The 26,456-nt window shown below is 44.2% G+C and overlaps 1 protein-coding gene across 1 annotated transcript in view; it reads right to left on the reverse strand.

Annotated features, from left to right (window-relative positions):
• The window catches only part of LOC311025148 (neural-cadherin), a gene marked incomplete at its 5' end in the record, with an annotated part of 97,224 nt that extends 71,265 nt beyond the window's left edge, over positions 1 to 25,959 (reverse strand). The window contains one exon of the mRNA XM_084027896.1: positions 25,002 to 25,959. Coding sequence (XP_083884022.1) covers positions 25,002 to 25,959 — 958 coding nt within the window. The remainder of the gene's footprint in view (positions 1 to 25,001) is intronic.
• Positions 25,960 to 26,456: the final 497 nt, after the last annotated feature.

The raw sequence follows: 26,456 nt of genomic DNA on the forward strand, positions 1-26,456 counted from the left end.
TAATGAGAATACAATTTGCAGGAAACAAGCTCAACATCCTGCTCCGACAGCTGTCACTCATCCAGCATGAGCTCTGCTATAGGTCAGAGGGCATCTCAAGCACCGCCCTTCCTATGTGTCAATCAACCAGAGGAGGTCCAAAAGCTAAGCAGCATCTCACAGGGAGGTAATATGAAGAGATTACATGGGGTTAAGGTTCAATTCCCTCACTTTTCAAACTGACAAAAACTCACTTTGGGTGAACACTGAATTACTCAGTGAGAACATTTGAAACTTTAATATCATGCTAAAAACAGCAAAAAAAAAACAAACAAAAAAAACACAGTGAGGTTACTTTCTGCATATTTGATGTTTGATTTGATTTTTTGCACAATTTGTACAATCCTGTCTTTCATTTTTGTGTGTGAGTGAGAGAGACGATGAGGTGTGTTGAGGACATAAAGGACATGACAAACAGTGTTTAAGTCGTCTGTCCCGTCAATAAAGACACACACACCTCCCTCCATCAGAACAAGTGCTGCCTGAGGGAAGCCGTCACATACGGCACCTCTTTGGTTTCCCACTCATGTGATTGGCAGGCGGGGTTAGAGACCAGGACTGTTGACTGAAAACAATGATGAGGGCCCCGCAGGCCAACGAAACACTGACTCAATCTGAAATCTGGTTTTAAAAAGTTCAAATTGAAAAGTGTGACAATGAGAGATTTTAAGAAGCATTCTGGTGTTTGATTTCCTGCTTTTATGACACTTTTCCAGATAACGCCATCACTGGTGTGTCACCTTTGTTTAATTGTCAAAGTTATTGTTGCACAAATCAATTGCAAAAAATAATTCAATATAACGTAATTGTCCACAAGAGGAGGAAATTGCCTTGCTCCATCTGTCTGATCATTAAAATGATTAAATAGATTATTTTTATTCGTAGAGCGCCTTTGGGGACCGGAGTCACATGTCTTTGTGAGCTGACACTTGGATAAACGGTTGATTCTAAGGACATAGCTGGAGGCAGGACATGAAGCAAGCAGGGGGAAACAAGAAGTTGCCGCTGCAGGCTACGATCTACACATGGCTGTAATCTGCCAGTAAACAGAGTAGAAGAAGAAGAGCTTGTGAACCGGAAAACTTCTAACATCCATGGATGTACGTCATCGCTTGACTGAGCTGAACATGTATCGATGAACAAAGACATCGTATCATTATTTCCCATGAACATCCTGTCAACTCACAGCTGCTGTTCACTTTAACAACAGTTGTACGAGATGTAATCCTGTTCATATAATCCTGTTTATCTGCTGGATTGAATTAACAACAGCTTTAACACCAGCAGCCTGTTACCATCAGTGATGGTGGACCCGGTTCACGTCCATCTGTTGTTGGACAGGCATCAGGTCTCTGAAGCCTTGTGTACAAACTGACACTGAATCAGCTCTCGTGGGGCTCCACCAGGCTCCTCATTGGGCCCTCTGCCGGACTACCATCTGGTTGGATTTAAAGGGCTGCAGAGTGTGTGAGGCTCATCTGGTCCTTGAACTATTAGATTAACGGTTTAATGAGGAGGATGATTAGTTTCATCTCTGTTATTAATGCAAGCAGTCATCTGTGGAACATGACATGGTTCATTCAGACATACAACGGATCACTAAGGCCTCATTCACTCTCTAAACCTACAAACAACACGGCAGAGCTGGGAGAGGATTAATTATTCGGCTTTCCTTTTCCGTTGTGTTGTTAAGGGCTAATACTAACTTGCATTGTAGTACTTGTAGTACAAGCCGGGGTAAAATACTGTCTGTGAGCCAAATGGCCCTGTGGGGACTCACAAACAACAACCAATGAGTGATAAACACATAAAAGTAGCTTTTTGCCCCCACAAACTTGTTTTCTTTTCTTTTTTTCTTTTTTTCTTTTTGCAAACAGTAGTGATACAAGAGGGTGAGGTACAACCGAACACTGAATGTAGCCACAAGGTAACCACCCCTTAAGGTATACCCTTATTTATGATCTATTGGACTCTAAATGGCCCCATAATCTACTTAATGAATATCATGCTGCTTAGAAAGAAGACTTCAAACTAGCGATAGAGACCAGTAAACCATGTTAATGATGTTTACTGAGATAATAAATCAAGTGAGAAGTAGGGTCATTTTCTCATAAACTTCTATATAATGGGAGAGGTGTCGCCCCCTGATGCCCATTAGAAGGAATGCAGGTTTAAAGCACTTTAGGCTTTACTCTTCAGACCAGGGAGGTTGACGCCTGGTTTTCATTGCAAACTGAATAGTTTTATGTCTTTTTTTCGTCTTTGGGCTTTGGGGACTGATTTCCTTGAATGAAAATAATCATTAGCTGCAACTCTTAAAATTACTCCTTCTTTTGTTATTGTTTCATATTTACGTCTGACAGATTTTATTGAAATGAGTCCATTTTTTTCTCATATCCACGTCTGCTGCATCTTTAAAAGCACTTTAATGCCTCCAACAAGACACATTTCTCAACACACACTTTCTGTCACTGCATATCAACAGTTCCTCAAAGGCTTTCAACATAAACCCATCATGTCTGTGTGCAGTAAACATGAACCCCTCAACCTCTCTGCTGCTTTGTCTTTACCCTTTAAACGTAATGGCAGTTCGGTGGGGGCCCCTGGAGATCTCCACCTCTCTGCTGAAGGGGCCAATTAAGCCGACAACGAGGGCTAAAGAGCGGGACAATGGGTCTATTCAGCGACTCTGACAGGCACCTACCACTAAAAGCATCGTGGCTTTTGTCTCGCGGAGGGCCGAGGTGTCACTGCGTGGGTGCATTTGGGTCTTGTAGGGTGTTGTGGGTCAGAGGCAAGTGGAAGCACAGTCTTTGTGTTTGTTTGTGTGTTTGGAGTGTTGATTGACAGCAATTATGGGAGGGTTCACAGGAGGGCATGAGCCTGTTAATGTGTCGCACCGAAACACATATATAAGACTATAAAACAAATGTGCAGAAAACACGCATAGAGCAGGTGCGCTTAAAGACTAACGGATTCTCACTCTGCTTTATTTGTTTCGGCACTGAATCTCATTGAGCCGTCTGTGATTAGAAAGCTTCATTAGCACATGAAATGATGTTTTCTGATGAGGGAGAGACGTCTTTGTTGAGCGGCTTTTGGAGCCGTTAAAAAGTGAGAAAAGGAGTGTAATTGTCCATCCAGTGAGTGAAGGCGGTGGATAAAATGTCGCTGTGAGGTCCAAAGATATTATGATCTCTGTGTTAGAGATTTAGATGAATCACTTATCAAGATGTCCATCCAGATGTGTGCAGTGGTTCCCATGGATGGATAGATAGATAGATAGATTATGGATGGATGTATTAATGGACAGAGGGATGGATGGATGGATGGATGGATGGGTGGGTGGGTGGGTGGATGATTGGGTGGATGAATGGTCGGATGGATGCATCAGGGGCACAATCTGTGCAGTCAGGAAAAGATGATTGCTATCGTGAAACAGATGTACTGATATTGAAGGTTTTCCATGACACTTTTTGTCTGCGCGGAGGAAGGATGGAGGGAGGAAGGAGCTATGGAGGACAGGGAGAGGACAAGGAGAGGACGGGGTGATAACGTAGGGAGGAGAGGGAAGTCAGAGCAGAAGGGCACAAGCAGGACTTGTGGCACTCTAATGAGGCGTGGAAATGTTATCAGTGACAGGACTAATTATTTCCTCCGCTTCGTTAGATGCAGCGCTAATCCTGTTAGCATAGAGGAATAGGAGGGTGGAGGAGGCGAGAGGATGGAGAGATATGTGAGGAGACGGAGGAAAGGATGGATGGAACAGAAAGAGAATGCGAAGAAACGTAAAGATGAGGAAAGAATAGAGGGGTGATGACTAGTAATACTAACTAGTATATGGATGGAAGTTACATGGTGGGATGGAAGACCGACAGAGGAAAGATGAAGGGGAAAAGGGTGGTGAAAGATAGATGGAGGATTGAAAGGAAAATTGAAGGCTAAAGGGAATGGATGGAGTTGCAGGGATGGAAATGGAGGTGGAGATGGGGGGATGAGGGAGCTGGAGGGATGGAAGAAAGATGGAAGAATGAAGTGGAAAGAATAGGAGATGAAACACTAATGGTGTTTTCATACAAAACATGGGGGGGTGGGGGGTAAAGGAGGAATTGGAGAAAGTTGAAAAAGTGATGAGGGAGGTGGAGTAGTGGAGTTTTAAAAGGAGATGGAGGACAACATGGATGGAGGGATGAAGTCAACATGTAAACAGCAGAAGCCGGACCAACTCGTTTATGTTTCAATGAAGTGAAGCAGGAAGCTATTAGTGTAGCCACGGCGACGCTTCCTGTTCCCCTGATTAGTCCCACATCTGCATTTTTTTCCTTCATGTTTTCCTTTTAAATCTCTGCTGCGTTTCGTCTGATCTTCAAGCTTTATGGAGACAAATTGGGTGTTGAGAGTGTCGCTGTGCTGAGCTGCTGCTGCTGCGACAAACACACACACACACACACACACACACACACACAGACACACACACACACACACACACATTAAAGAGTGTGTGTTTAAACTCCTAAGGTCAGAGACATGATGTATCTACATTTGGGCATTCTTTAAAAAAAAACTTATTCTGTGATCAAAAGAAAACAAGAGAAATATGTATATCCATTCCCTCTGGCTTTTGTAGTTCTTCATCTGTAGATGCAGCGACACGACATGTTGCTAACATGTAAATGTGTACTGAGAAGTATTAGTGCACTCAGTGAACTTCAGGCCAAAGTGCCCGTTAGATTTAAATATTTCTTGTGAGTAAGTTGTTACCTCAGGGTGGAGAGGTGGAAAGGTCACGGGGGAATTACAATCGAGAGGCTTTATATCTTCTTGGAAACATGAAAGTCCTGCATGAATTTCAAGCCGATCGTTAATTAGATTATATGATATTTTGTGTAATAAAAGATAAAAAAGAAACGATTTTTCCCTCAGGGTGGAGCTGATGAAAGGCCACGGCGTGTCCGAAGTAAAAAAGATTTTTAAAATGACTCATAAAATGTGATCTCTAAATTTCACCGACTGCAAGACCCAGGGCATGATGGGAAAAACGCTTGGCTGTCACATGATCAACGAGCTGATTGGTTCAGTAGAAAATCCTAATTTGCTGTGTGATTCTAAAATTTAACACTTCATAGGCAGTAAGTCATGTGTTGCAATAATTGTGCAGATATTTACGAAATATAGAAATGCATTTTTATATAAATCCAAACTACTACATCGGTTTCTTATCATGTTTTGTGTTATTTGCAGAATTTAGGCCACTTTGTAGTTATTTAACCCCAAACGTTGACTTATCTGTGTGTGTAAATAACATATTTGTAATGTTTTGTGATATTTACAGTACAGAACAAGACGCTGACACGGCGTCTCTGTGTGGTCTCCACAGAGTCGTGTCTACCTTTGACATGTTATTTGTTGATGATGTTGCATGACACTCTTTTCCTTGTGTGATCCGTGCTGTTTGGATTTCTCATCTCTGAAACAATTTGAGCAAACATTTTCTTTGTTTGCAGCCTGTTTGCTGAACGACTGACTTATCCGAGCTGATGCCTGAGTGTCAGAGTGGAGATCAGCTGTGTGTGTGTGTGCGTGTGTGTGTGTGTGTGTATGTCTTTGGCAGCATCTTCTGTTTGCTTGTGTGTGTGTGTGTGTGTGTGTGTGTGTGTCCGGTGCCTTATCTCTCCCAGTCGCAGGCTGTGGAGCCCTGCGGAACATTCCACCAGCTCTGAACACAAAGCCAGCTGGCACACACACACACACACACACGCGCATCTGTACATACACACATACACACACACACAGTAGCCTCACACAACCCAGCTTTTGGCCCTCACACATCTGAGGATACACCCGAGGCAGCCGGCTGGAAAGAGAGAAAGAGAATGAGGGCAGAGAAGAAGAAAGAAGGCTGGAGATGCAGAGACAGAAGAAGAAATTAAGAGATGGAAAGAGAGAGAGACGACACGGGGAGGAAGAGCTTCAAATCGTCTCCATCTTTACAAACACTCATGTGATCAAAGCTGCCAAGCGCTCCTTTAAAATATGACCTCTGACCTCGACTACTGCGACCTCGACACACCAGGAGTGTGTCTGTGTGTGTGTGTGTGTGTGTGTGTGTGTGTGGCAGGAGGAGGTGGAGGCAGCGGTGGGTGGTGGAGTCTGAAGCAGACTGTTTGTTGTTAAGAGAAGAAGAAAGGAGCAGTGGGGGGAGAGGAGGATGAAGACGAGGGGTGATGAAAGGACCAAGTCTCATGGCAGTTGGTGAAATAGTCTATTGGTTTCGTGTCCATTTTATTATTATTATACATATATTAACACTTTGGGACACATGGAGTCCAACACTGGTGTGGTAAAGGTGGAGGGAAATACAGAGAAGGTGGAAAAAAGAGGAGAAATGGGAAAGGGGAGGCAGAGGAAGAGGAAGAGAATGGGAATGAGGAGAACAAGGGGGAGACAAGAAGAGGAGGAAGAACAAGAAGAGGAAATAAACGAAGGAAATGAGGAAGGAGGATTATAAAGAAATGGAGGTAACGAGGTAAAGAGGACAAGGAGTAGAAGAGTGAGCAAGAGGAAGGAAGAGAAGGTAAAAGAGGAAGCAAAAGTAAAAGGAGAGAGGGAATGAACGGTAAAAAGAGGGGGAGGAAAATGAGCATGAAGGAGTGGTGGGAGTATGGTGGAGGAGGAGGTGGATAGGAAGTGGAGGAAGTCCCCTGCAGGAGGTGGAGGAGGTCTGCCTGCAGGCTGTATGTTCAGCTTTACTTGATGAAGGTTGTTTTGGGCTCAATGAGATGCCGTGCTGAGTCAGGTGTGTGTGTGTGTGTGTGTGTGTGTGTGTGTGTGTGTGTGTGTGTGTGTGTGTGTGTGTGTGTGTGTGTGTGTGTGCTCCTGATCTGCTTGTTTAAATATTCAGACCAGGACACTTTTGTGTTTGTTTGCTTATTTTATCAGCTGCATCATTCCATCTAAGTTGAAATCTTCGGATAAAATATTTCTTCAATTTCAAAACTAGTTTTCTTATCCTGGAATACCAGCGTTCATTTGAATATTTTGGATTTTCTTCATTTTCTTTTCTTGATGAATTAGGTTTCAATGTGCAGATAAAGGTTTGTAATGACGTCCTGCGGTTTTCCAACCTCAGAAAACAGAAAAAGTAATCACAGATAGATCTGATCATTCATAATCTGGTTCCAATGTGTTTCTGCAGACACTGACCCCGTGACCTTCTAGTTACAGGATAGTCTGTCTGACTAAGCGTCTGTCTCTACATGAACCTGTCTCTACGTGCACACATGGCTGCTGTCGTCCCGGCGACTCGCTCCCATCCATCACATCCCCGCGTCTGTCACCACGTCTTACACTCCTGACACCGATTGTGTTATCGGAGAAGTCATTTCTGAGCAGTGTTTCCTGGGAAATGGAGTCACTGGCCGGCGTGTTGACAAGGCGGTGTCACCCTGCTGCTTGTGAAGTGAGACATTTACTGCAGTCGACACATCAGAGCTCACTGACCTGGTTCGCACGTTGTTTTCTGGGTTAACACTCGGACCAGAACTTACAATACAAGGGATCATTACAAACATTTCAAGTCTGTACATAGAGGTGGATCTCACGCTCCAAAACGCCGCCTGTCATCAGCTGTCTGTGTTTCTGTCACAGTGACAGACGACCCCTCCCATCGCACACCTAAGGGTGCTTCACGTCTCATTTAACAAAGTGAAGCAGGTTCAGAGTTTCCAGTGTAGGCGATGACGGAGCCTCCTGCTGTTTGTTTTAGCCCTAAACTCATCGGCACACCTGCAGCCTCCACAGGAAGAAACCTCGCCAGTCACAGTCGGGGACGACGCCTCGCTCGATCACTCGATACCTCAGTTTGTACCGCAGATGATTTCACATTCCAGGGGAGAACATCTGAAGGATCCTCAGTCATCCATTGTGAATGCCGCTCCTTCGTTCAAACAAACACAGACTGAATGAAGGCGGTGTGATTGTATGATTGGACACGATGACACAACGCCAGAAATCTAGTGGTCGAAACCATTACGAGAGAAGTTACACACTTCTTGATGCCCAACTCGACAACACTGAAAACCAGCTAGTGTTAGGGTGTTAAATAATTCCCTCTCTAATATGTTTTATTATTTATTAATACAATGTTTATTTATATGTTTGGCTTTCTGGGATACGCACTCTGGTCTCCTGGGGGAAAGTCCCATCTTTGAGTTATGTTAACGATACAATACGAGTCAGGAATGCACTTATATGAACCCAAACCATCGTCTTTACCGAATCCTAAACGAGTAACTTTGTTGCCGTTAAACAACGTAGTTTAAGGCTGCAGACGTTGCTTTAAAAAAGGCAACTAACTAACCACCTATGTTGCATTATGGGTTGGAGGACTTGTTGATTTGACTTTGCCGGAGCAGTAAAGGTGTTACTTTTAGAATAAGCACCTTTACTGCGCCTCGCTGTAAAGGTCGGAGGATGACAGCCATCACAGAAGTGACGAGTGAAACTTACAGTCAAGAACAAAGAAGAACTTCTATCAAAAGGTTTTTAAGAGCAGCGACGTGTCGGTTTTATCCAGCAGCGGTTTATGACCTTCACTCTGCAGCGTGGAGAATCACGTTAACAACCTTAGCTTCTCCGGAGCGCCGGCCATCTGTCAATCTCCACCATGACACTCCTCCTCCTCCTAACTTCCTCTCCCCCGGGCTCCGATTCCTCTCGCCCCTCGCCGCGACCTCCCGGAGGAGAACGTCTCTCCGTGGGGTTGAAAGGACGGACGGAGAGAGATGAAGCGATGCTTCTCCGCTCGCTTTTTCCTTCGCTTCAAGTCAAGGTCACAGGGCTGATTTAAAGAGCGCTCCCCTCTTTGGAGTTGATCTGCTCTGAACTCGTCTCTTCAGAGGGATCAGGGGGAGTCAGGAGGGAAATGGTGATCCCTGTCCTCCAGAATTCCCCTCCCATCAACCCCGTCACCACCATATCCCTGGGCAAGTGGGAACTTTTATACTTTGCCGAGAACTCTTGAAGCTTAAATTGCACTTAATGTATACTCTGTCTACTTCTACTTCTCTGGCATGATAGCCAGAGAGCTATACAGCTTTTTCAATTCAGCAATATGATGATATTCACGTTAATCCTAAAAATGGAAATTCATTGCGACCTATATCGTTCCATCCCTACTTCTGGGTGAAAAACAGATGGCGGTGAACAAAAACCAAGATGGCGACAGCCGGAAACCAAGATCACTATGGACGAAAACCAAGATAAGATGAGAATCAAAATGCTGAAGTCGACAACCATCGTCGAGTGACATCATCGAAGAGACATTGTTGTTATTAAATTCTGTCTGTCTGACAGGCAGCAGCAGTTCACTAAGTGTGCTTCAATAAGAAGAAGAGCTTTAATAACAGCTCCATCTACACACACACACACACACACACACACACGTTGCTTACGTTGCTTATCACCTCTTGCCAGTGTTGGGTGTAACGCGTTACTTTGTAACGCGTTACTGTAATCAGATTACTTTTTCAAGTAACTAGTAGTGTAAGGCATTACTCTACTGAAAATAGTAATAATATTACAATTTTCCGGGCTCGTTACTTGCGTTACATTTGTGAGCACAAGTGGGCCGAGTTCGGCCGTGTTCAGCAGTCTGTTTCCCGGCTGGTTTGCGTGCTGCGCGTGTGTGCGTTTCGCGTTCGACCGAGAGTCCGCCTGTGTGGACTCGCGTGGGGCTGGGCTGGCCGCTGTTTGACCGATGTCCGAGGGCTTTTCACCATGGTCTGGTGGCATCAGGGCCGCGAGTTCGGCTGGGTTCTTGTGTCTATTTAACGTCCGGATTCCCCGCAACGCGTCCGAGGGTCTACGGGTCTTTGGCGGAGCCGAAGCCCGGCTTCGCGGAGGTCAATTGTGTCTTTGCGCGGACCTGGAGCGGCCGGAGCTGGACTGAGCTGCACGGACTTTTCGCCCGGGTCTGAGGGCACGGGTCCCGACATTCCGGCCCGGTTCGATTGCCTGTATAGGGGCAGGATACTAGTTAAAAAAGTAACTAGTAATATAACTAGTTACTTTCTCCAGGGAGTAATATAGTAGTGTAAGGCATTACTATTTTTGAGAGTAATATGTAATCTGTAATATATTACTTTTTAAAGTAACTAGCCCCAACACTGCCTCTTGCTAAGCTGTTGGAGAGAAGATATTATAGACAATATTTTCTGCTTCGGTTCCAGCAGTAAAAGCAGGATTTTTGTGCCGGTTCAAGCAAATATTACATTGAATGGATGGGTCACCTACAGCTGAACTTTGGGAAATAATAGGAGGATACAGCATCATCATGGTGGCCACACCAGAAGGGCTGCCTCTGATGTTCCAGTCTGACCAGTCCATCTGCCACACACACACACACACACATACACACACACTGCAAGCTGTCATACAGTGGTCCCAGGGTATCTGTCCCATATGCCTTCTTCAACATGTGGAGACATATTCATACACACAATTATGTTAAACACACACACACACAGACTAGAGATGTCAGTTTCAGTTAATTTTTCGTTTGCTATACCATCACCAACTAACCAGTAACTTACCTATTAACTATGCTAAAAAAAAACATCCAGGAGTCGCGCAACAATTCTGAATTTAAACATTTTTCACACATATTTTTCTGCATTCAAGCTCCTGAGTTTGCTTTGAGAGCCACACAGCTGGACACATGAATGCTCCGCGGCGGCGGGGGCCCTGCGGCATGCTCCGTGATGCTAAGCCCGACGTACAGATCAGATGCACACACACACACACATGCGACATGCAGCTCTTGGCACATACACAAAGTTCAGCGCTGTGGGGCTCAACATCACAGTGTCGTGGTGAGAAAATAATTCTGAACACTTCAATTGGTTAACAATGTGTGTATATATATATATATATATATATATATATATATATATATATATATATATTCTTTTTGAGGTCACAGTGACCTTTGACCACCAAATTCTTTATTTTATAAATGTATTTTAGTTGTTAAAGGAAACAGCCTTGGATATAAAGTAGTTCAGTAGGTGGAGGAGGAGGCTTCACAAGTAAACGTGTTCATTTCCTTGATAGCCAACTAACTGTGGCTTTTTATGTTTCTATGACAACGGCACCACTGCTCAACCCCGCTTTTTTATTTCACGAGATGGACGCAAACTCCGTCCTCAGGTGAAAAACACTGATGGACACTTAAAAGATATCTTTCGCTGTGTGTTGTAGCAACTCCCCACTTTCCAAACGTGTCCTCACACTGCGTAAAAATCAACTGGTCCTCAGAAAGACGTAAGTACCAGACACACACAGACATGACCTACTGGCCTGACAAGTGAAAACACACATGCAGAGGTAAATGTAATATGACAATGAACCTGGACACACACACACACACACACACACTCTCTCACACATACAGACACACACACACACACACACACACCACAGTAACATTAAAGGACTGAACTTTATTTGAGAGTCACACGACGCTTCAGGGACGACCAAGGTGTTGATGCCCACTCCCTCATACACACACACACACACACACGCACACACACACACACTCTTCCTGGTAATCCAACATGAAGCAGGTTTGTGTTTGGGACACCGTGGCCTCAAATCAGCTCTGACAAGCACGACCGTCGCTCGCTCTCTCCCACCCCGAGGGTCCGCCCTCTGTGTGGTTCTGTGTGTGTGAGAGAGTGTGTGTGTGTGTGTGTGTGTGTGTGTGTGTGTGTGTGTGTGTGTGTGTGTGTGTGTGTGTGTGTGTGTGTGTGTGTGTGTGTGTCTGTGTGTGTGTGTGTCAACATGCCAACCAGTCCAGCCACCCAAGTCTGCTAACACCTGGCTGATATGTGTGTTCAGTGACTCCGGTGTTGTGACTCCATTAGGTTTTAGTTGGTTAACATGTGTGTGTGTTTATATTTGCATATTTCATTATATTTCTGGTAGAGCCCGACCGATATATCGGCCTGCCGATATATCGGCGGGCCGATATTATCGGTTGCTATCGGTATCGGCATTAATAATGGCCCATAAATGAATATTTAAAAAAAAAATTAAAACGGACGAAACACTCTTATAGAACTTAACAGAATTTGTCTCCAGTCTTGTTCAAAGTTATATTTATGAAGCTTACCAAGTCTTAATAGTGGTAACTTTGTGTTTGGTTGTTGTTATTGTGTTTTTGTTCAAAGGACTTTAAGTTTTATATCTTAAGTTTGTATTTCTATACATTTTATTCATCAGAACTTTAATATTTTGATGTTCCTCTGTTCCGTTGCAACAATAAAATAAACAAGTTTATTTTTAAACTGCACTATCATATTATTTTAGTGAAGACTCATAAATAACTAAAAATACCTAAAGTTAGGGAAATCTGTTAATGATTTGTTACGCATTTCTGAAGAAAAAAAAAATAATACAATATATCGGAATATTGGATTTTTAAATCAACAAACATTTGTTTCGGTATCGGCCTTCAAAATCCTTTATCGGTCGGGCTCTAATTTCTGGATATTTGATATTAGTTATTTTCTAGATGTATTTTTCATTGATTTGTTGGTTGTAATCTGATGAGTTTGGGGGAGTGATGGAGATGCAACAACTGAACTATGTTCACTCAACTACTACTTGCACAACATAAACCACACCTGCTGTCTTTTACATGTAGGTGGAAATGTTATTCATCATCTCTCTGTCATCATTTGTCACTTGAGTGTCATGTAGAGGTTATTATGACAGTTTAGCACCAAAGCTTTGATGCCTCCATCACGAGGAACTGTGAAGAATTACCGCCTGTCAGTCTGTGTCACCTGCTGAGCTCGGATCCTGACACATCTTGTGTTTATTGCTGGATATCATATGTACGTCTTTCAATATTGGTACAATACTTTTTTTTTGATACTTTGTGTGAATGAAAACCTCATCACCTTGTTATTAGACCAATGTTTCTATAAATGACGGTGTTCCTGTACTATGTGAGCCCGCATGTGGTGGTTGGACTGTAGATGAATAAAATATATGCAGACCCAAACATGGAAGAGCTATGAACACACACAGACACACACTCCCTGCTGAACAGTGATGTACTGAAGGTGTGAGGACATTTCTATCTACACGCCTGCTGACTTATTGATGCCACTTGTCAAATATAAATGCATCATTGTGATCCAGCAGAGACACGACGGTGGAGAAGACGAATGTTCTTCTTTTTTTTTTTTTAAAGAAGACGAGAGAATGTTTCTCCGCCGGTTCTCCCCTCTGGAGTTTGTTGGTGTTTCTGTCTGATGTTCGGGGATGAGGAGGACGAAGACGAAATGAGGAGGAGGAAGAGGAGGAGGATTTCAAAGTGGCTTCCAGGCTGGAGAGTGTTTTATTGAAGATATGTGGCAGCCATTTTGTTGTCTTCTTTGTTGTTGGGTTTTTTCAGCCTTCAGGGCAGCGATGGTTAAACAGTCACACACATGCACACACCATACCATGTTGGATATCTTGACTTTGAATTTCAAAGCATTTGCATTCTTAGTCTTATTGATCAGGGTGAACATGTTTTATTTTGTTAAATATCTGAAATATGTCTCCAAACTTTCCCCATTCAAAATGAACGCGGGGGAAGTTATAGTTGATTTATTTTACATGGACGTCGGTGCTAAAACTGAAACCATAATCTGTCGTATAAATGTGTTTGAAATATAATTGAGGATGATGTGTAGCTGTTAGGCGACTACTTTCATGGAGACGGGGTTGTTTTGGGGAAGTGCACATTTGCTTCTGCATAAGTCAACGCTGCATCTAAAAAATGATGCTCCCATACACTCAAATACGTTTCCAGGGAAACATATTTAATGGTAGCAGTTTTAAATAGTGTGAAACCTGTGATTAACGAAACCACTTGGTTCCAACGGGACACGAACATCAGCGTCCTGGTGAAAGCCCTGTGTTTTTAGAGTCGTCTGCAACCCAGACCTCCTCCCTACACTGTCTGCAGCCAACCATCAGCTTCATCCATCCATCCATCCATCCCTCTATTCATACATCCATTCATCCACCGCCCATCCATCCATTCATGCATCAATCTATTCATCCATCCACCATCCATCCATCCATCCCCTCAGCTGTAAGAGAACAGCAGCAGAGTGTGATGGGAGACAATTAGCGAGGACACGTCAACACACACATGAACAGACACCATGATGTGTAACAGCCCTGAGGGTGTGTGTGTGTGTTTTGGGGGAGGGGGTTAACATGCAGAAAACAGATGTGTAGCATCTCTCACATATAAGTTAACAAACACAGCTGAGCTCATAGTTTACTTGTGTGTGTGTGTGTGTGTGTGTGTGTGTGTGTGTGTGTGTGTGTGTGTGTGTGTGTGTGTGTGTGTGTGTGTGTGTGTGTGTGTGTGTGTGCGTGTGTGTGTGTGTGTGTGATAGCTGATTGGACACAGCAGGCGGAGGCTTTGTTTCCTGTTGTTCAGTTACTGAAGGAGAAGTAAAGTCAGATCCTTTATTCATCCCTCCGTCCCTCAGAAGAGACAGGAAGTCAGGTTGTATTACCCGTGCGTGTGTGTGTGTGTGTGTGTGTGTGTGTGTGTGTGTGTGTGTCGGTGCGGGACGGCGAGGAGAGCAGGAACCGGAGACAAACGACGTCTCTGTTCACTTCTTTTATATAATCCCTTTTCACACTCTGAACAAGTGCTGTCATCATCACCGAGTCTTACTGTCTCACAGGGAAAAACATCTGATACACTTCAACGGGAAAAGTTGTACATGCAGATCGAGGCTAATACTTAGTGTGAAGTAAAAACAGTGGAGCTGCCCACACATATTACATGGAGTTGTGCAAATTCGCATCAAGAGCGAGACGTTAGTGGAGCATGAGCACTAGTGGAGCATCAGCTCGATCCACAGCGACTCTGCTGTGTGAAAATGGACAAAAGGCCTTTTAGAGCAACCAGACAGCTGACAGTGACTTTTATTGATCCATCGTTATAGATCATTTTAATCAATCTCTAACCTTAAACCTCTTAAGGATGACATACATAGTTATGAGAGCTTCTAAGCAACTAATTAATGTATGGACATGAAGCCTCTTCATCAGAGATGAAGAAGAGGCAGTGGTCACGGTGGTGCAGATGTTTAAAATGCCATATTGCCAGAGCATAGATGGATAAGCATAATAAAAACTTGATAGAAACTAACTCCAACTGTATGGTAACAATTGATCAAATCAACTGTGGTGGTTATATACAACTTAGAGTCCATCTACAACAGCCAGGAACTCCCATTGGTTGGACACCGCATGGCGTTGAGCCAGGTTATCTGTGTCTGGACTGCTGCTGCATCGGTGCAGGTCATGTAACCAGGGTCAGAGGTTAAAGGTCAAAACAAACTAGCCCGCAGATGAAAAAAGGGAGAGAGAGAAAGTAGAGAGAGGTATGGGAAATGTGTGTGTGGTCACCATCACAGGCCTTCATCATCATCAGCGCTTTGCTCTCGTCAGCGCATGGCGGGAGACTCTGTGATGTATGTGTGTCCTCTGATGTCTCCTCCAGACTTTTATTAATTAACACATGAAGGCTTCTCAAGATCTGATGCTTGGCTGTCTGTGTTTGAGAGGCAGCATACGTTAGTGTGCGTATATGTTTAATCTTAGGGAAGCTCTAGCTTTGCACCAGTGAAGCAGGTGTGTGTGTGTGTGTGTGTGTGTGTGTGTGTGTGTGTGTGTGTGTGTGTGTGTGTGTGTGTGTGTGTGTGTGTGTGTGTGTGTGCGGACCGTGACACCTCACCGCTTACTGTCACACCTCCGTTTCATAAGCTATCCCTCTGTATGAAGGGTTAATGTGTCATAAAAAGCTCACAGGATCGATTCTCCGCCTCACAATCTTATTAGGTGCATTTCCATTAACTGTTTTTAATGGGTTCTCTCACTTTGTGCACTAACAAAACAGCATCAGCCATCTTTCAGCTCAACTTCAACAGACTGAAGCAGGACCAGCCAATGTCATGTAGCCACAGCATATATCAATAAATATAATCACAAAGTCATAGAAACATGAACTGTATGGAAACAATCATAGAAATAAGGTAAATTAATGCCATTGGTTAATGCAAGTTGTTCTCTGTGTAGACATAATGTCTGTTTACAATGTTAAAAATATAAGATAAGATAATCCTGTTTTAGTCTCACGGCGGGGGAAATGAACAGTATCACAGCAGCAAAGAGGACGGAGCAACAACAAGAGGCTAAACAGAACAAATATCCATAAGTAGGTAACAGTAAGGATCATATTTACACAGCAGTAATGGATGGAAACACACGTGCTACATTTGGATGAAAACCTAGCTAAAGTCCCCTAAATCCAATGTACATGTTCCTACTATAATGTATAAACACATTCTAATTTGGTTCACAAGACATTGTTCTTACAAAAAAATGACACACAACATCTCCAGAACTCAGTCAAACAGAATGCAGTAACAAGAATAGTTCAGGGAAAAATATTGATATGCTTTCTATCTGAGAGTGCAACATGAGATCAATATTAACCTCATGTCTGTGTACGGAGCGCAGAGCTGACGTCAGGATGGGATTTGCCTAGCTTAGCATAAAAAACCGGAAGCAGGGGAGATAGTTTGCTTGTCAGTCAAGAAATAGTTCCAGCATGAATCTCCACCTGCTTTGCATTGAAATATAATCAACTAAATATTGCAACAGCTGCAGCTGCAGAGTCTAGATGATAAGTGCTGATTAATAAATGATTAATGAAGATCATAACAGTGACAACAATCAACATATCTAACAATTAAACACCATAAATAGTTCCACTGTATGCACGTAGCATGTCATGTGTCGCAGTCTCGATGCGATGACCTTGTCCTACTTGGTGATTGGTCTCGCCTGAGGTTACAGCTGATTGGCTGTCAATAAGCTATTAGAGCAACAAATACAGAAACGAAGGGGGGCAGAGAGGAAAACGGGACCAACAATTTAAAGATGTAGCTACCCTAAGAGTTTCAGTTATTCACTTTCTTCCTGAGCGTTTGTGTAAAGATGGATATCAATCTTGTGTCTTTGCATTAAAAGCACACAGTTTTAGTCAGGAGTTAGCCTAGCTTAGCATAAAGACTGGAAGCAAGGGGAAACAGCTAAACATTGAAACTGGATAGATATAGAAATTCAAGAAATAAAGGAAACCCACTCCTGGATGTCACATTGATTTTGTCGTTTTGTTTTTGATTCATTGCCTTAAAAATGAACCGGTTTGTTATCAGTTACTGGATGTCAGGCTAAATTAACCAAAACTAACTATTAGCAACTCAAGTCAGTGGGGAGGTGTAGGAGTTAGGAAATCAATACAAATACTTCTGTGTCTGTATGTAACGAGAGCATTTTACCTCTATAGCTGCGACCCACATTACATGCCTTCGATAATGGCGAGCAGACTTGGCAGTCTCACTAGGCCATAACAGCTGTTTGACTTAGAATTATTATCTTCTCCGTTGTTCTTCTTTTGACTGAGCTAAGCTAGCAGATCCCCCCTTCTTCCAATCATTGTGCTTAGCTAGGTTAATGGTATCCCAGATTGATATCCAACCCAGTGTCATGGCAGGTCATGAAAAAGTCATGAACCCAATCTGTTGGTTTCCTGTACAGGGACACAAATTGGCCATTGTTTCATGTCGATCAGCATCAAAACAATGCCAATGGAAAGTTAATTAGAATACGTGCTAGACACCAATTAAATGCATCGACATGACTATGCAATGTCCAGAGCTAGTGACGTAGAACACTGGACCAGCTCTATACCCTCCGCAGGGTGCTTGAGGGTTCATGGGAGTTTGCCCAACCAGTCCACATGTGTTTTGTGGACCTGGAGAAGGCATTCGACCTTATCCCTCGTGGCATTCTGTGGAAGGTACTTGGGGAGTACGGGGTCGGGGGCCCTCTGCTAAGGGCCGATCGGTCCCTATCCGACCGGAGCAGGAGCTTGGTTCGCATTGCCGGCAGTAAGTCAGACCTGTTCCAGGTGCATGTTGGACTCCGGCAGGGCTGCCCTTTGTCATCGGTTCTGTTCATTATTTTTATGGACAGGATTTCTAGGCGCAGCCGTGGGCCGGAGGGGATCTGGTTCGGGAGCCACTGGATTTCATCCCTGCTCTTTGCAGATGATGTGGTCTTGTTGGCTCCTTCGAGCCAGGACCTCCAGCATGCCATGGGGCGGTTTGCAGCCGAGTGTGAAGCAGCTGGGATGGGGATCAGCACCTCCAAATCTGAGGCCATGGTTCTCGACCGGAAAAAGGTGGCTTGCTCCCTCCAGGTCAGGGGAGAGTTCCTGCCTCAAGTGGAGGAGTTTAAGTATCTTGGGGTCTTGTTCACGAGTGAGGGAAGGATGGAACGTGAGATTGACAGGCGGATCGGTGCAGCGGCTGCAGTAATGTGGTCGCTGTATCAGTCCGTCGTGGTAAAGAGAGAGCTGAGCCGAAAGGCGAAGCTCTCGATTTACCGGTCAATCTACGTTCCTACCATCACCTATGGTCATGAACTTTGGGTCGTGACCGAAAGAATAAGATCCCGGATACAAGCGGCCGAAATTAGCTTCCTCCGCAGGGTGGCGGGGCGCTCCCTTAGAGATAGGGTGAGGAGCTCCATCACACGGGAGGAGCTCAGAGTAGAGCCGCTGCTCCTCCACATCGAGAGGAGCCAGTTGAGGTGGCTCGGGCATCTGTACAGGATGCCCCCTGGACGCCTCCCTCGGGAGGTGTTCCAGGCATGCCCCACCGGGAGGAGACCCCGAGGAAGACCCAGGACACGCTGGAGTGACTATGTCACCAGGCTGGCCTGGGAACGTCTTGGGGTCCTCCCGGAGGAGCTGGGGGAAGTGTCCGGGGAGAGAGAAGTCTGGGCGTCCCTGCTCAGGCAGCTGCCTCCGCGACCCGGCCCCGGATAAGCGGAAGACAATGGATGGATGGATGGATGGATAGTGACGTAGTGTTAAATATTGAGAAAGGCTACTGTTGGTGGACGGTCCAACAATACAGGGCTTACAACCATGAGACAAAAAGTGTTCTCTTTTGTAGACGTCAATTTTGTGACTATTTCACAAACTGCTGGGTCGTCTATCCACTGTTAAAAATATTCACACTGTTCCTTTAACCTTGCAGCTCTTCACATGACTGAATTGTTTTAAAAACATTTCAAATGTTAACAAGCTGCAGTGTTTGTTTGATTTAAAACTGTTGATGCTAAATTTGAGTAATATGGACCATAATTTATGAGCGTGTTGCTGCTTTGCCTTTTAAAAAAGGTCATTCTGGGAGGCTTCAGCGAGTGGTCACAATAATTTGTCCTGCGGCCACATACACACAACACACACACACACACACACACATGCACGCACACACACAGAAATGCCAACAAATAAACATGCATAATGACACTGGTGTGATCAATGTATATGTGACACTGACAAACACGCAATCACTGTGAAGCTCAGCAGCCGCGAGGACACGCAGATCTATGGTGTTTGTCACACACAAACACGCACAGACACACACAGACACTAACTCTCATACACACACATGGCACGATGGCAGGTTGCTGCAGGCCTCGGGCTAAATCCAGAAATAAAGACAATAGAATAAACAGGAGAAAAAACACTGTGTGTGTTTGTCACCTCAGGGCTGCCAAGCACTGAATATCTGTAGGAAAACCTGACAGAATACAGCCACGTGTGTGTGTGTGTGTGTGTGTGTGTGTGTGTGTGTGTGTGTGTGTGTGTGTGTGTGTGTGTGTGTATGTATGCACGCACCAAAACAATAAATAATAGTTAGCAGTGAAGCTGCGGTTTAATGAGGGAACAGGCCCGTCGGTGGGCAGCCAGCTGCATTAATTTCAGCCCAACAGGAAAATTTTTCTCATTTAAATATGCAAATAAACACATTCATTACAGTTAATGGGACAGTAAAGAATAAAGAGTCTTAGTCACAGTCAGTTTTTTTTTTTTGTTCAAGGTGCGCTCACACATGCAGGGATTTGTGCTGTAGTTGGCTTGGTTTTCTTCAAATCTGAATCCGTTCAAATCTCTTATTGGATGGGAGGCATTCTGAGACCGCAACAACCAGTAGGGACGACTTAAAATGAGATTGAACCTATCAAGCACACTGAGCTGTTGGGTTGACATCATTTTTATTATTATTTTTTTTATTTTTAGTTTCGCTAGCCTACTTCTCGAACAAATGTCTGTTTGCAGGAAACATATTTTTTTCCGCTCCTTACTGTGTTTTTTCAAAATAAATTTCTGTTTTAGCAGGAAAGAAACAAGTCAGCTCGATACATGCATTGTCTTTCCAAAATAAACTTCACACATACTAACATGATGTTTAGGTTAACTTGGACATATTGTGGATTGGGTTTTAAAATAACTACATTTGTTACATAACTGGCGTTGGTAAAGTACATTAACGTAGGTTTCAAAAGGACAATAATTCAACATCACACGGACAGCGTTCTCCTGGGTGAAAGTCCTGCGTTTATTTGAACCGTCCATTCTGCTGCTCTGAGCTTCTCATGATGACGCGGGGTTTACGTCGTCGATGTGTGCAAGCATTTTGGTTTTACATAACGTTTTACTCTGTTAATCTAAATGCTTGTTTCCATCTCTCGTGTTGGCTTTCCCGACAGTTCTTTCATTCTGCTCATTATTTTTAATCCAAATAGACCAATTTAAACATGCATTCAGTTTAAATACGTAGAGGAAATGCACTGCCTGAAGTCATGGTCTGCACACATAAACAAGAGGACAAGACTGTGTGTGTGTGTGTGCGTGTGTTTGTGTGTGTTATGTGTTTCCTGAACATCTATTGAATGCCAAGGACTCAGTAGAGTCGCTGCCATCTGCAGTGATGGATGATCTGCCAGTGAGAGACCGACCTCTGTGTGTGTGTGTGTGTGTGTGTGTGTGTGTGTGTGTGTGTGTGTGTGTGTGTGTGTGTGTGTGTGTGTGTGTGTGTGTGTGTGTGTGTGTGTGTGTGTGTGTGTGTGCCACATGTACAATTTATTACATACAGGAGGTGAGGAGTGTGTGTGAGGGATGCTGTGGAGAAGTGTGTGTGTTTTCTTTATCGACCAACCGTGTCTAAATATCCTGTGGACCACTCAACCAAAGTCTATAGAGAAAACGTCAACTTTAAACATCCTACGCTGTCATTACTGACTGCAGATACGGATAAAAATGTGATACAGATGTGTACTACAATATTGATATATTTCATCTGGTAACAAAATTGACCAACTATTTGTAGATCAAATCATTTATTTTAATAGATAACTAACTAATGTACGTCTTTAAATAGTTGATTAATGCCTTCAATATAGCCCATAACCATTAAAGGGACAGCTACTTCAGTATGGATCCTACTTGAAGATTGTTTTATTGTATATGCACAACTCTACATGATCAAATAAGAAATGCTGCTGAGAAAACTTCAAGTTAAGCTAAATTATCTTTTATTTAAATATCATCTTTAGATAAATTATTTAGAGCAATAGTGTAGCTCATGTTTCTTTAAATATGTTTGTGGTGAAAGTGTTTTCTTTTATTCTTTGGACGAATAAAGACTTTTATTTTGCATATATTTTTTATCTTAAAAGTTTTAAGGGACATTGGGAGAGATATATTTCACAATAACAACAAGCGCCGCTGATAAGATAAGATGGAACCTTTTTAATGTCGAAGGACATTCTTGTACCAAACATTGATAACAGAAGAATGAGAAAAAAGTATATAAACATACACAACAGACTAACAGAGTAATAAATATTTTAAAAAATATATAAAAGTAAGATGAATTTAGTAAAATAGTTGAACTAAAATAGAACCCGTAATATTGCCTATGATACTGAAATATTAAAAATAAACAATATAATTAAGTGTGAAGTCCTGATTTTTGTCTTCAGCTCTAACTATTTATATGTATCTTATTAACAGGAACTACTTTGTCCTGTGCTACTGTTCACATAGAAAAATACCCATAAAAGAAGAAAGTTTTTAAGGGTGAGGATGAAACACGATGATCCAGGTCCAGAACTAAGATCAGGTTTTACTGGCTGACCAATCAGAGCCCGGCCTGCTGCGACTCTGACTTCCTCCTTCCCACACATCAAAATCAACAACCGCCACTGCAGACGAAAGACAGGTCGCCTCAATCAGGCGGAGGGTTTACAGCACGCTCAGCGCCGTGGCGACCGCAGAACTCTGCATGAACACAAACACCGCTTCCTGTCGGTGTGTTGAGACCTGGTGGAGCTCCAGGTGAGCAAACACAAGTCATTACTACAAATAAACAGCCCAGATGCAGTTTGGACCGACTGATTAGCCAGATCGGACCAGAGAACTGAGCCACCGCCGCCGTCCAGATGTGGCGAGTTTAGGCTGTTGGCTAAACATTGACTTTGGGGGGCAGGGAGGTTAATCACGCTGCATCTGGACGTCGTTTGATCCTGTCAAACAGTAACACTGGTTCACTTCATATTGACCTGCTTCAACGCTGATTTTTGGTTGTTCAAGTCCACCTGAAGCTCCAGATGTTGGGGGTTCACCTTTCAGCTGGCTCATCGCTGACAGATGAGCATTCTGAAAGTTGTGTTTGGGTGAGTTTAGTCAAGCATCACAATAATTGTCTCACGCACATTTCAACTAAAAACCTATTTCCTCTCTCCCTCGTCTTTTTCCTGGGTGTTGGTTCCATTTATTGAGGGTTTGAGGTCCGTCTGTGGGAATTCTGCTTCATATAAACACATTTTTACATGATAAACTGGTAGAGAAGTGAAAGACCCATATACTTTATTCATGCCGGAGGATTTTATTATTCATGATTACCCAATTTAAGATTCATTGTTTGGTTTTTCATTAAATCAATCTCCACTTTTATAAAAAAAAAAAATTGTCATAGTTTGCTTTTTTTAATGTAAGATAAAGTGTTTCCAGAATCAGTTGCTCATTATTGGGATAATATTGTGAATCGCAATTATTTTGGCAATCGCTATCATATCGTCCCATGCCGACTGCTCAAACAATTCAAGTAATATTCAACCAATGGACATTATTGTAAAAGTGTAGCAGCACGAAGGGTTTTCTCTGTCGATCTCAACTGAGCAACGTACTAATTACATTTCCATGTCTTTTTCAAAACTGTCGGTTTATCATGACCATACGAAAAAGGAGGTGAAGGGAATTAAGTTTGATTAGTATAAGTTTGATTATTACTAAAAGATGACAGTTTGGATACGGAACATTTTTGTTATAACAACAGATTGGTATTGAAAAGCGTTCGAGTCAGATGGAATGAAAGATGCCTTTTTAACCCTTTCCCATCACATCCCCGGTCACATTCTGCATTTGTTTAACAATAAATGCAAAATATATATCGTAGAAATACAGTCATCTTTTCTTTCTGGAAAACAAAACCTGACACGTGTTTACGTAAGCAGTACCGGCCAAGTCCAGTATGTCACGCTTCATTCTCACTCCAATCATGCGAAGGGTTTCATTTAACTGCCTCTTGTCACTACCACTCAGATATTCAGTTTCACTGAGGGATCAACCAATCAGTTTAAAGTATCAGCTTATTGATGACTCATAAGGATTTGATTGGACTATTTGGGGACTTTTTTTTGGTTTGGAAAGGTGAGTATCGTATTACGTCAGGCTTGGAAAAAATGAAATCCATTAAATCCTTGAAGCAGATAAATCATGAGCTTGTTTGGGTATTGACGATCTATTTTTTTATTTATGTTTGACAACGTGTTGAGTTATTGATTCATTAAATGAGAAACTGCAGCCAAGTTAAACAGGACAACAAACAAGCACTTTAAGCATCGAAATAATTAGCTACCAGTCCTGTACAGTGTGTGTGTGTGTGTGTGTGTGTGTGTGTGTGTGGCTGTGTAGTAAGTTGAGGTGTGTTTACTCTGCAGCTCACACACCAAAACACTGTCAATTCTGTTTGTCCTTTAACAACCTGCTGGCAACAAACACACACACATACTCTCTCCTGTGTGAGTGTGTGTGTGTGTGTGTGTGTGTGTGTGTGTGTGTGTGTGTGTAGGTTTGTCCATCTCAGACACACACACACACACACACACACACACACACACACACACACTTGGCGATGATGTGAGGAGGGCTGGATGAAGTGGAAAGTGGAAAGTAGCTGACGGTTGAGGTGCATTCAAACTCGGCTGGATACGAGCCAAAAGACGCGCGCGCACGCGCGCGCACACACGCACACACACACACACACACACACACACACACACACACACACAGACAGACACAGAGACACACGCACACACACACGCACACACCTTAATGAATGAACGCCACTGTCTTTAAAGGACAAAAAGCAGCATTAAACTGAAATCACAGCTGCTGTTGGGAAAACTACAGAAAAGGACAGAGAATAAGACCATTAAAGGGCCATGCCACTTTTTCTACATGTTGCAGATGATAGTTTACATCACTACTGACATTTGACCCCAACACTTGTGAACGAAGCCATGCACAGATGTTAAAGATAAACCCACAATCAAATCAGATAAACATCTCGTGTCGCACAGGTTTCCTGCTGTTTTAGCTGCACAATCTTTATCTGTATCTGATTCAGTTGATGTTTTTAGAGATTTAAACATCACAGGTTTGGGGAGCAGCAACACGACCTCAAAATCAAATCCACACGCAACTTAATTTACTACTTAGTCCGGAACTAACTCGATTACCAGTGGGATCCAAAACACACAAACTGCTCACACAACATTTTTCATTTTCCAGCTGAATCAATGAATCCATCGTGTAAAATGCAGCCGCAAACCGGGACTCGAACAAGTCTGGTTTTCACTTTTACGCATGGAAAGAAAAAGTCGCTTCTCACCTCGGAGGTTGTGGATCTTCACCTGCACCTCTGCGGGCTCCCGCAGGCTGCTCGCCAGGTACAGACGCCCCGAGTCCCGCTCGATCTGGACCGGCGAGTCCGCCTCGGATATCATCTCGTACCACCGCTGCTCGAACTTCTGGTCCGGCACCGTGAAGACCATGTCCCCGACTCGGACGTGTTCCGGGACGGTCACGGTGTAGGTCAGCTCCTCGGTGAGAGCCCGGGGCCTCCGCCGCGCTCTGCTGCCGGAGCGGCGGACGTTGATGAGCAGGAACACCGGCTCGCCTGTCAGCGCCACGTCTCCGCCGTCGTCCACGTAAAGGCGCAAAGTCACCTGACTGACCCCCAAGAGGGACCCGACCAGCCTCACCTGGCCGGTCTGTGGAACCACGTGGAGCAAGTGGGACTCCGGTGACGCGTAAAAAGTGGTGCGTCCGTTCCTCTCCGCGTCACCGTCCTTCGCGTCAAAGCGGGCCAGCTCGGTACCGAGCAGCGTCAGCTCGTCCGCGTCGACAGTCTGGTTCCCGCCGGTGAACCGGGGGATGTTGTCGTTCCTGTCCGACACTTCGACCTGGACCGCGGCGGGTCTCCGGAGACACCGCGGCGGCAGCTCCACCGTCAGCTCGTACATCGCTATGAACTCCCGGTCCAGAGCTTTCGATGACACCAAACCCAGATGCCCCCGGTGGTCCCGATGTCCGCGAAGGTGAATGAGCCTGAAATCCGACGCGTAATCCCCCACCAGGCTGGCATCCAGGTCCACGCCACGGCAGCCGCCGGCTCTGACCGGCAGCAGCACCCCTTCCACCGGCGTCCCAGCCGGGGAGTTCTCGGCTATGTGTCCGAAGTGGCGCGCTGGATGCCCGGGCTGCGCGGACAGACACACCGGTGAGGCGTGAAGCAGCAGCAGAGAGAGCAGGTGCAGGAGAACCGGTCCGGAAGCAGCTTTGATCATGTTTCCATCAAAACCCGTCTCAGTTGGAGAAGACAGCAAAGTGTGTCCGTCAGAGCCTCAAGAGCGGATCAGTTTATTCTAGTTCGGGAAAGTTCCCTGAGGCATGAAGTGATTTATCTCCAATTAACTCCTGAATCCTGCTTTGGTGCGCGAGGGGGGAAACGCGCAAAGTCCATCCAGTGCGCAAAGGGAAAATATCAGTATCAGCATGAATTCCTCTCCAGTTCATTAATAACGAAATCAAAACGACTTTTACGCACGAGTGGAAGAATAACAGTCCTTCTCGTGCTGGATGTAAGCAGCGTAGGAGGCATTAGCGCGAGTGATGGTGAAACATCATATTTCTCTCAGCAGTTCAGTTCAAAATGACTCTCCTGGACGGAAGTTGCTCCCGCGTGCGTCTCCACCGGAGGATGGATCACACTGACGGGCTCAGAGACGCCAAGCAGACTCCATGTGGGTCCGCCGGCCCCGCCCGACCCGGGAGGAGAGAGAGA

This window comes from Eutrigla gurnardus, assembly GCF_963514095.1.
Source record: "Eutrigla gurnardus genome assembly, chromosome: 14".
Taxonomy (NCBI): domain Eukaryota; kingdom Metazoa; phylum Chordata; class Actinopteri; order Perciformes; family Triglidae; genus Eutrigla; species Eutrigla gurnardus.